The sequence below is a fragment of the Talpa europaea genome (assembly GCF_964194135.1).
Source record: "Talpa europaea genome assembly, chromosome: 10".
NCBI lineage: Eukaryota > Metazoa > Chordata > Mammalia > Eulipotyphla > Talpidae > Talpa > Talpa europaea.
Genome location: NC_140077.1, coordinates 110,977,399 through 110,989,652, shown reverse-complemented (window position 1 = coordinate 110,989,652; position 12,254 = coordinate 110,977,399). Strand labels below are relative to the sequence as shown.

At 40.5% G+C, this 12,254-nt stretch overlaps 1 protein-coding gene across 6 annotated transcripts in view; it reads right to left on the bottom strand.

Moving 5' to 3' along the window:
- Window positions 1–12,254, bottom strand: part of INPP4B (inositol polyphosphate-4-phosphatase type II B) — a gene marked incomplete at both ends in the record, with an annotated part of 278,348 nt that overhangs the window by 166,119 nt on the left and 99,975 nt on the right. For all 6 annotated transcript variants that reach the window (XM_084246365.1, XM_084246367.1, XM_084246370.1 and 3 more), the window contains one exon: window positions 11,929–12,008. In XM_084246365.1, coding sequence (XP_084102491.1) covers window positions 11,929–12,008 — 80 coding nt within the window. The remainder of the gene's footprint in view (window positions 1–11,928; window positions 12,009–12,254) is intronic.

The window sequence follows — 12,254 nt, the reverse complement described above, 5'->3', positions numbered from 1 at the left end:
CTTTAGGGATAGAATTGGAGGTGGAACAACAGGGACGTTGCCCAGCAGTCATTGGGATAAAAGATGGTCTGAGAATCCAGGACTTTTGCCAGGTGACCGATCACTTGAGAATGAGTAATATTTGTTATAAGAAAAGGAAACTCAGTTTAGCAAGGCAAAATAGGGAAGGACACACAGGGCAGCAATAATTTTAAAATACTATAAAGAACTGAAATTTCCCATTTTCTAATTTTAACTGGTTCAGCTACATAGTCTTAACACTGCATTAGTAAATCATCTGGTAATTATTTTAGAGGTCAAAATGTGACTGATTCAGAGTTAAAGCAATCTAGATAGAACAATAAAGATTCCTACAGAAAATTTTTGATCAAAGGGAGAAAAGTAATTAAAGTTTAAGACATTCTGCTATGTGGAAACAATATTCCATTTTTATCCACACTTAATATATACTGAAGATAAGTAGAAATCAATGAATGCCCTGCAACAGTTTTTCAACATATGGTACATGAGAGAACCATCTACTTTTTTTTCTCTATATATCTCCATTTATTTTAAGATTTCTGATTGCAAAAATCAGTAAGGGCCCTTATCATATCTCTTAAAATTAACATAAGAAAAAGAATGAATCTTTGCATTTGGCAGTCTGAGGTTCTAACAGGAAGTAGAAAGACAATAGAATTTAAAAAGCCATGGAATGAAACTCTTCAACAGTGATGACTTTTCTACATTTTTGAGAATTAAACTGAAATTTGTGTTACCAATAAAAGTTTCCCTAACTTTAAAAAACTCTGGATGTGGTCATTTTCTCTTTTATTCTAAGATAACTCCTCAGATCACAGTAATGGGACTGAATAAAATTAGAGAATGCTTAGAGCAGGAAGTGTCCTTAAGTATCACCCCAGTCATGTTGTAGAGTCCTTTTCTTTCTTAAATCTCGCTTATGAACCTATAATTTAAGCTCATCTCTGTAGTATTATCATCATTAGTTGACAGATGGCGGAAATTCAAACAAAGTAATTAACTCCCCGTGACAATAATGGAACTCAGATTCCTTCACTGTTGCAATCATAGGTCTATCCTTAAAGAGTTTAAAGGCTCTATCACTTGGTCATAGAAGCAATTCATTTTTATTGGGACTAGCGGTAAGCCTCGATAGCTAGGAAAGTTAGTGTTAGTTGGCAGTTTGCCCAACAAACAAACAAAACCAAGAAACTTTGGAGACTGTCTCTCCTATTTACTGTGTAAGCCCCTGGAAAATCTTCAATTTGATTCTAGATAAGAGAAAAATAATCCCCACTACAGATCATTTCCAAGTTTAAGATTGAAACTTTTAAAACTATGCTTTGAACTGGAGAGACTGCATCAGAGAAAAGTGTGGGGAGATAAACATAAAATGAAATAAAATTCATGGTCTTGGATGGATGGATGAGGATGAGACCAGGATTTTTTTATGGCACCTAAAAATTTTTTAGATCAATCAATTTTTATTGTAAGTTCTGAAGGAATGTGTTTGTTTACTTTCCAATTTACATGTGTGAACATCAGAAAGAAGTAAGCTACAACATGTACCTACAAGTGGATTTGGTGATTTCATTTGCTTGGAATAATATAACATAGACCCAGCAATACTTAGGTTACATTCAATCAAACTTGCATTTGATGATTTGCTAATTTTAAAAACTTATTCTTTATAAAAGATGAAAATACGATCTCACAATGTACTAAACTCATCAGTATCACACATTATCATAAAGAATACTGCATGATCTAGTATTTTCTCTCCAATTCAAATAGTTTAAGTCCATCGATTAGGGAACCCAGTGGACTATGCACCAAACCAGTAGGCTTGGCCTTTTGCTGAAGCAGTCAAACCCCTTGAAGCACTGTCTCCAGTTTGATTGTTTATATTGGTACCAAATGTAATAAATGAAACCTGCCCATTCTTTCTTCCCTCAATCTACATCTTTGATTTCACCTTTCTCTTCTGCTTCTTAAAATCTTTTATCATATATGTTTTCTGTTTTGTGTATGTTTTCTCACCTTCTATGATTAATAGTCTTCACCCTTTTCCTGACTCAATTCTTCCTCTCACTGAAATCTTACTGTAAACAATTTCTTTCAAGCAGTTTCACTATGAGACAGGCCTGCATTGCCACAGAATATCAGACGTCAGTGAATTTCACTTAGTGGATCAGGGTAGGCTATTCTAGATTAGAGCATGTGTTAGAGGAAATACATCTTCCAAGGGCAGGTAGCTCTCTATATCCCCTTGGGGATGGTGCCTTCATTACAATTCACCAAAATATTTATATTTAGTAGAACTGCATTGTGTAAATGGGGAAGCAAACTAAAAACCCCACTGGAAAAACAGTTGAAAATGGCGACCTTCTAGCATCTTCAGTCTGTTGGCCAAAGTGGGAATGATGAGAGCTGACCTGTCTCTTTGGGTACCCACTCAAGCACCTGAGGAGGGAAGGTGCTCCTTAGTCTTAGGAAATTGGGAAGCCAATGTAAGCTGCGTTGGCAGGGTGGTAGCCAGACCTTTTCACTGACTTGCCTAGAGACTGTTAGCTCAGTTCCTAAGGAGAGTAAATGTGGAGACATACTGGATCTTCTGGACAGGTAAGATTTATAAAGCAAGTCTTCAGGCATCAATGTGGAGAAAAATCTAAGAAGCCCCATCTACACACATAACACTGCTGGGTTCTCTTGCTGACTGATGTTAAAAAGAGTTTAAAATCCCGAGAAGAGGGATTTCTGGAGAAATACGTGGACTCTGGCACCTTTAGAAAATGTCAAGTGTGCATAAGCCTTGATGAAAGAGGCGGAAGTGGTGATCGGTGTCAGGGTGATAGGTGTGGCTACAGATGAGACTGAAAAGCAGACTTACTATCTTGTCTATCTTGGTTTTGCAGACAGACACAGCTCGTGCTTGCTTGGGTAGGGAGGTAGGCAGGTAGGACTACGGAGGTTAAAGCAAGAAAAGAGCACATCAGATAACAATTTTTGAAGAGATGTTTTGAAAACGATGCTAAGATTTTGAGTGTAGCGAGTTAGGGTAGCTGATGGCGCTTAGTTTAACCACGAAAGGAAAATCACCTGAAGGCAGAACTCAAAGGGGAAGACCAGCCTCGTGCTTGGGGTAGATAAGATATCAGGTGATGGTGAAATAGCGTATCCAGTGATCCGAGTTTAAAAACAACCTGCCAATGAACATGAAAGAAACAGTGTGTACTCCGGCCATCTTTTCTCGTACATTCCATGCGAATTCCACAGACTGGCGTCCACATGGGTCACTCGTGAGTGTAAAATGCCGGGGTCACTGACACTGCCTGGAACACGATGGGAGAAGCAGGAGTTCTGTCCCCAAAGGGCCTTACGGGCTAATGAAGGCTCTGAGAAGTCCTGCCATTAGGGCGCTCACTCCACATTTTTTTAATATAGCATTTTCAAACTTTTTCGATCACAAAACTCTTAAAGAACATATAATGATATCTGATAGGATGAGAGTGTTCCAAAAAACATCATTTGGAAAAGGCAAGACATAAATGTGTCCAGAGCAGCAGAAACACAGGGTGATAATGATGAAAGTGACTTTGGTAAATATGCACAAAATCCAGCACCATATTTTCAGGTCAAATATAATTCCTTGCGTCCTAATCATTCCTGCAAATTATCTTCAAAGCTAAATTAGCTCTCAAACTTCTTAAGCAGGTAGGTCTTTGTGTACAGATATTAACTTGACGTGATTTGCATTTTAAAAGAGGGAAGATTCCAGCTTTTCTGTACAAACTGAGGAGCTATTGAAGTATACTCTAAGCAGGCCTCGTCTCTTCAGTGACTGAAAACCCTAATTTGCAATCTGAGGAACAGGACATGTTCTCAATAATGGAGACTATGAAAGTGCTAATTGGTTTCCATGGTCATGCCTGCAGCCTCATGAAGATGGTGTGGGCACATAAAAAACGCACACTCTATGCCTGCAGAGCCATTTCAATAATAAGTGAAAAGCAGTCTAGTTGAATGAAACAAAATAATAATACTCATGATAATCATGATTTTAATAATACGTGATGCACATGAGCAACACCTGCCTTGAACTAGGTGCCATTTCAGAGAGTGTGTGGCCTGCGTGTGTATGTCTAATCTTTACCTAAATTAAAGAAAAAAAAAAACAGTAACACTGAGGCTATAAAAGTTAGTCACTGAAAGAAAATATAATAAAAACTATGTTAATGCTTACTGGGCTCTTACTACGTACCCGGCACTGTTGTCAACACTTCACATCAGTAATTCTTGTGGGCATCACAGTAACTTTGTGAGGGGTGCTCCCCTGTCACCCCCCTTTCGTAGACAAGAAAACAGAGACTCTGAGCCTCTCCCATCCTGCCAGGCGTCAGAAGAGCCAGGCTGTGGGCTCAGGTGTGTCTCTAAATCAAGTGCTCTTTCTACTTCTCTGCTGTCTTACTCTCTGCATTCTCTGGCTTTATAGTAAATGTGATTTGAACAGTTATTGTAAAGTGACTCATGTTAGCATCTTCTGGTAACTTAGGGTCAACGTGTTCTACAAGGATATTAGCACAGTTACAGAAAAGAGCACAGCCGCTTTTAGGAACAAGCATTTCCACTTGTAGGGTGCATATTTCTCTTTCATGTTCACTGCAGCCTGAGAAATGTCACTTGAATTTACTTCTGTACACAGCGTATGATATATTCAGCCATAAAAGGCATCCGAAAACTCGCAAAGGAATTGATGCTGTGTGGAATCTATGAATTTCTGTCCTGATTTCAGTACTACACCACTAAAGTTTTAAGTCAAAACAAATTTTATTTTTTCCCCCAACTCTACGGGTAGGTGTTGGCTTCAAGCAAACTGCACTTCATACACCTCTAGCTGGATCTACCACCCGATAAGAAGCCAAATGTGACACCAGAGTGAATGAAGCCAGCATGCGGGACTCGGGAAAGCATCTTCTCCTTGGTTGATGAAAGTCTAGGTCCTGAGCAAAGGCTGCATCACTCCTCTGCCACTGATCAATGTGGGGACTTGTGAAATCCACATTTTATGAAATAACTTCAACAAACTAAGCAAGCAAACTAAAGAAACATGAAGGGATGGTTGAGGGAATTAGGAAGTTTTGATGCAAGAAGCAAAGAATGTTTTTCTCTAACACAGGCCGGCATGGGATTTCACTGGGTTCCTTAAATTCCCAGAAGCGCGCCAGAAGGGACCCTGCTGCTGCTTCTATTAGCAGGCTGGGTGCCAGCTGGTGGCAGAGCTGGGACTTGAACCCAGGTCTGGTATGAAAGATTGGTGCTCCTCCTACTACATTACATTCCTTCCTCACGAGGAAAATAAGAGAAGATTTAAAGTGGACAAAAGAGCCGCCACCCAGTGTGATCAAAGTGAAAAGCATGAGGCTCTTCTTCAACCCTTGTGGGGGACAGGGATGATGGCAAGGGGATTAATTCGGGGTTCATTTCTAACACTGCCCCGTGGAGAGACGGAGAAGGGGTGTGGCCTCCTGCGTGGGAGTCCCCGACACTACAGGGCTCCAGAAAGAAGCTAACGAGCCAGGGTCTCATCTTTAGGGCAAAGACTCTAAACAAAATGTATGTTCCCGAGGAAATCCTTGATGCCAAGTACACTTCTCTCCCGCTCTCCTGCTCCCTCTTGTGTCCTCTGTGTGACCTTGGGAAGCCCACCTGCTCGCTGTTTCTTGAGTTACTCGTCAGCAAAACAGAAGTAATACACCTTCCAGACAAGGTGAGCAGGAGATTAAGGAAGAGCATTGGAGATGCTCAACCATCATAAACCTCAAATGGCCTAAGTTCCCTCTTGAGACATTGATCATGAGGTCCTGTCAGTGAGAGAAGCAGGGATTATCCCGGGGGCTTTCTGCCCTCGTCATGTGAACCATCCAAGAACACAGTGAAGAAAGCTCTCCAGGGACACCAGGTCTCCCACATGCATTGGGATCTAGCAGGTGTGTGCGTTGGCTGTGGACTTGCACACTTGCTGCTTGTTCACACCCAAAGAAAAAAATGCACTGTTTGTTCTTAGACTTTGCTATCAGAGTTTCTGATGAGCATTTCTGGAAAGGTCTGTGCAAAAGTACCAGTTAAATTAGGTCTTTACATGCTCTCCTGGTCTTATAACTTGTTCATTGGTCCATTCAATAAGGTATAATACTCTTCTGTTTTATAACTAATCATGAATATGCCAGACTCTATCAAAGCAGCCTTTCTTGAAAGGCATTATTGTCAGCTTATTGCCGTTTTTTAATACAGATGATGTTCTGGACATACATAAGAATCAGTGTTTAGTGTTGTGAAACCATCAGGACTTTCGGCCTTAACCCTAACTTCTGCTACCTAAAAAATTAAACTGGAAGACTTTGAAAGAGAATAAAATACATTAAAATATACGTGCTTTACTAAGATACTTGGATGTAATTTTTAAAATCATTCCTGAAGTGCCAGTGGATATTAATAAGAAAAGATGTCATTATAAAAGTAACTACGCATGATATTTACAATTTCAAAGACTACAAATGATGCTTAAAGTAAGTAGACTAGAATCATCTTTATTTGTATTCAGGAAAAGATTAGTGGTAGACAAAGGAAATGCTAAGGAAGTTGAACCCCAGTTGAAAATAAAAAGAAATTTATCATTTAAAACTCTTATTGTCAATCTATGACAATAGATTGATTAGGGTTAGATCTCGGTAGCACTGGGGACTGGACACATTTGTAAGATTCCAGGAACAAGTGGATTCTGATCCACTGCCCTATAGCACATGCGTGGGCCCCCAGACCGCCAGGTGCTAGTAAGTTCACATTTGTATCACTCAGAATCCACGTGTGTGTAGCTGTAGAGCATACAAAGGAGCATTACTTGCAGCTCTTAAGTAAGACTGTGCCTTTGGGAAATTAAGTTAAAATATCTAAGGATTTTTGTTGCTATTTTACTTTTAGAAACAACAAAATTGAAGTGTATATATGTGTGTTTAAAGGGATGAAATTAAGCAACACACCAAAAATAAAAAACTTTGAGATCTCATAATTTGGGCCTTTTTTGAGCATAAACATTTAACAACAATGGAAAATTCAGGGATTCTCAGAAAGCAAAATATTCCTAAAATCATAGAGATGCACAAACACATATCATGCATGCAAACTGACACATGTCTATGCATGAATATGTACACATAGAATTACACAGAAGAGAGAAATTTACAAAGAGCAGAAGTCTAAAGTTTATTTCTTCTGTTGCCTCTCCCATACACCTGAATATTACAAAACCTCACATCAGAAATCTATTAAGATCGTCGGAATCTAACGTGTCATGACAGCACCTCTGTAAATGTGGTAGAGGCAATAATGAAAAGGAAACATAAATTCCCTTTTTACGAATAAACCCTCACATCAATATTCAGGAAAATTTTGTTGTATCCACTATGATAAAACAATATAAATGTTGGCTTCACGGGGAAGGGGGTTATAAGTAGAAGACCATACAAGATATAACAGAGCACTTGCTGGGCAGAGGAGCCAGGCGTTTCTGAAACAGGTGAATTGCCTGCCCTGACATAAACCTGAGTCCTTAGTGAGGTGTTCGGCTTTTCACGCAGCACCTCCTCACCTCCCCTGCAGGTCAGTGTCTTAAACACACCATCGTGCTTAGGGCGCACGGTTCCCACAAATCCAGACCCAACCAATAATGGTTGTAGTTCCACAAAGTTGTGGGCAAATATAATTGACTTTTAAGCTAACACGTTAAGAAAAAATAAGTGACGCCTCTAAAATTCTCCAAATTACAGATTATGAAATGGAGAAGGAAGCAAAGACTCTATTAGCTCGAGAGAGGCTCCTGTGAGACAGGAAAATAAAAGCAGAACAAGCACTGGAGCCAGCCAGACTGGATTCTAATCCTACTTGTAATATCAGCAGCTGCAGATCTTAGACAAGACGCTGTGAGACAGTGAGGATAACGGGCCCAGATTAAATAAGATAATGCACGGAAAGCACCCAACATGCTTCTTGCCTGCTAGCAGATAGCACACGGCCAGATTTCTCATTAGTAGAAGCGGCCACGTCAACTGCAAAATATGAACTCCACTGCCATTTAAACACTTTCCCAAGGCAACTCTCCCTGTGGCTAGCACAGGAGAAGCTGTTCACAACTGCCGGTGGAATAGATGAGCATGGAAGAAGGCCAGCCCAGGAGACACAGGCAACAAAGCTCAGACAAGGTTGAAACACATCCACCCGCCTCAATTCTCCCAAGAAGGGTTTCCTAGGAGAGAAAAGCCTAGGAATCCTGTCCTTTTTTCTGCCTTTGTGGTTCTTTGACTCAAGAGCATCGTCATTTACCACAAGCGCTGGCACCATCTCAGACACAGACCTAATGTTTCCGGTCCGTTAGGAGAGGTAGGCAGTTGTGATGTTCCTGCTGGCGTGGCCTGAGATGTTCCCGTGGGGCTGGCAGAGCAATGACTGGCAGGTGCCCAGGCAGTCAACCCGGCTCCAGGCCTGTGAGCGTCATGGATCGGGAGTGAAAATAGATTCTGGAGGTTTCCCTGAGTCCTCAATTCCCCCTAGACGACAGGCTGGTTTCCTCTTTCCACCCATGTGGCTAGTCCTCCTGGCTTCTCCCTGGGGTGTTAACATACTCTGTCCTCACTCACCTCTTGGAAGCAAGGCATTGTTGTGAAAGCCACAGGTGGAACCGTGAACTAGCGGTCCTGGACCTGTCACATGTTTTAACTAGATTTTTTTTTTCTTCATCAAAGAAGAGGGTCATTAAGAGCACAGGCTTTGCAGTCAGAAATATGTGGCCTCCTGTCTCGGTTTTTCCCACTTAGGAGCCTTGTGACTTAGTACAAATTACTTAACCACTTTCTACATCTCAGTTCCGTGACTGACAACATGTGAAAATCATAATACCACAGCCTACTTTGATAAAGGTCAAAGATAAAACGCATCTAATATAATTATTAGGACATAAAGAACACATTAGTAAATATTTAATGAATTTTATTAACTTTTAAATTATATGATTCAGTGTCTCTCATGCCTGTTATAATTCTCTCTACAAGAATGCTAGTATGGCTCCATATAGTGTGGACATCGGGAACGTGTAATACATGGCCATGAGCGAGAGAACAGAAAAAGAAAATACAATTCCAGAATTTTTTATTTTTAAAATGCAATCCTTTGTTGTTGAACTTGTTTTCCTTTCATAAAATTGAAATCAGGGGCCTCCCTGGTGGCACTGGGGTTAAAGTCTCAGTGCTATCAAGATATCGGAAGCCACTACAGCATGAGTTGGATCCTCGGCCAGGGAGCTGACCCATAAGGTGCAGCAGGCCTTTCCTTTCTCCCCACTGCTCCCCTCAGCAGTGTATTTCAGTAGATCAGCTTATTCTGCTCCCCACTGTCTCTGGTGAATCCTCTCAACCCCACACCTCTGGCCTGTACCCCAGTTCTTGTATGCATAAATAAATACAAATGATTTTTTAAAAAATAAATAAAATTGAAAGCAAATGAGTAGGATCCATGGTACTAAAGTTAAAAATGAAAGAGAGACAAGTGGTGATGAGGGTGTGAAGAAATGGAACCCTCATGCACTGCTGGTGGGAATGTGGACAAGCCCAGCCTCCACGGGAAATGTTGTAGAGGTTTCTCATAAGATGAAAAACAGATCTACCACTTGATCCAGCAAGTTCACACCTAGGATCTATCTGAAGAATACAAAGCATTCATCTGAAAAGGCAAATGGTCCTCTAAGTTCAGGGCAGCTCTGTTGGCAATAGCCAAACTAAGAAAACAACGTAGGTGCCCAACGACAGAGGAGCAGACACACATGTGGTAGATTCACATAGGGGAATACTACTCAGCTATAAAATAAGATGAAACTTCGCCATTTGCAGTAACATGGGTGGAACTGGAGGGGATTATCTGAAGCAAAATAAATCAAAAGGCGAAAGACAAACACCAGGTGATTTCACTCATATGTGGCACATAAAGAAGAAAAGCAAAAGAATAGGTGGAACCAAATCAGAACAAATCCTTGGGCTGTGACTGCAGAACGCTGGTTTCAAGAGGGGTGCCGAGCAGGAAAAGGGTGGGGGATCGGATGGCGGTGGCGGGGAGTCATGGGTGTGGAGGTGGGGGGTGTGTTGTGGTCACAGACGTTTGAAGAGGTGTGAACCTGAACGCCTAAAACACAGACATGGCTGTAAACCAAAGTACCCCCAACACAAAAAATTAAAAAATGGAAATTTGTCTTAATTTCGTCTAAACCTGAAATTTCCACATTTCTGCCAAGGGTGGAGCTCTAGCCGGGCCCCTCTTGTCCTCTCCCCCGTGGAAGGTACTACAGGTGTTCACTCATTTTTGTTTCACTAAGAACTCCTGGTCCTCTGAAGATTCCTCTATCAAAACCAGAATCTCCGTGTTGTACTGTGTGTTGCTGACGCTAATGACGGTTATGATACAATCAGCACTGCCGCCTGCGAGTCCGAAAGACGCGGAATAAAGTGCTAGGCATCTTATCTAGAAAACATGCAGCCTGCTAGTGGTTCTCCGTGGGTTAAAGGCTTGGCACCTCATATCAAGGATCTGGGGCCACTGTGGACAGCCATAACCACCATGCTAGGTGGGTAATAGTAATTTTCTAGGGGATCAGAGACATTACTATCCCAGCTTCTTAGCTGCAGCTGAAAGTAATCCGGCAAAACTCATTGGGACTCATCACAAAACCTTAAAGATTTTTCAATGTCTTCCCAAATAAAATACAACAACAACAACAAAAAAAACATGTTTAAGAGACAAAGCCAAAAGGAAGTCAAAGAGAAGGTAAGTCATCATTAGAACCCACCAGTATTTATTTTTCCTGCATGAATATGAATCCCTTTAAATTATGCTGTACTAGCTGTTGTGTTAAAATGGAAAGCAGTTAAGAATGAGGAAAAATCAGAAAAGAGACACCAGGCCCTACACATTCCAATGCAAGCCATGGCATTGTCACTGAAATAAATTGCTGGTTTCCAGGGGGTCCTGGAGAGGGGGTGAGAGTGTAATCAGCCCAAATATTTTTCTCTTCCCTGAGAGTGTTCTCTGTGTTTCATGGACAGAAGAGCGTCTTAAGATTTACGAATAGTTTTCTATACCATTTTTCTGGCTAAGATCAAATATTGCTCTTTATAGTCATGTACATTATACATACATTGTAAGGCAGTATTCTCTATGTGTACATAATTATGACAATTGTTAATCAACTAGAAAACAGCACACTATTGTTTTAAATTTATTACGAAATTAAAAAGAAATATTAATTCCATTTCACACCTTTCTTAGTATTAAAACACTATCCAACCTCCTAAAGATTATTATGCTACTCTATAGCCAAACAAATTCCATCCATATTCAAAACTATTCTATCTTTTAATATAAGCCTGTTTTAACTTACAACAGCAAAAAAGAAGCTAAAAAAGAAAATAGAATAATCAGCTTAGCTTCCACTCCATGACCATAGATCAGCTATGTTGCCTCTTACAAGCATTTCAAACTTACTTGGAAACTTCCTTGATTAAAAAGGTAACATTTTGGTAAGTACCAGAAAAACTACTTAATAACATGCTCATCATTTCCATTTACTTTCTCCCTTTCAAAGACTTTCATAACTTTAATGACAATGTAGTATTTGCTTTTCCCTACAAAGGCTGATAATCTTTTAAATCTGAGACATGCACTTGGAGAGCAACTTGAATAATTTACAGTGACTTGTTGCTGTGGAGAACATGAGTCATTTGAGAGTTGACATCTGAACATCTGAAAGAATTTTGACTTTCAGCCCCAGCCGGTCATAAATAAATGTCATGGGCTACCAACTTTACCAGCCCGTCTGTGGCAGAGACCCACCTGAGGCTCAGGGTCAGCAACTGCTCCTTTGGCTTCAGTAACTCCCCCACTTTGAAGCTGGCATAGCCCAGGAAGCTTCGCTGGAAATCAGAGAGAAAGAAGGATTTTCATTAACATCTGAGGTCCTTAATATTTTCGCTGTCACACCAAATCACACAAAATTAGTCTTTAGAAGAATGAAATGGTAAGTCTCTTAGCCTGACAAATATTTCATTGACAGGGATATAGTTACCAGCAATATGTCCACCTCATGGGGTGAAGTGGAAAGGAGCAAATGTATCTTTTTCATTCAAAACCAGAAACCACTAGCTGGGAAAATAACAAAA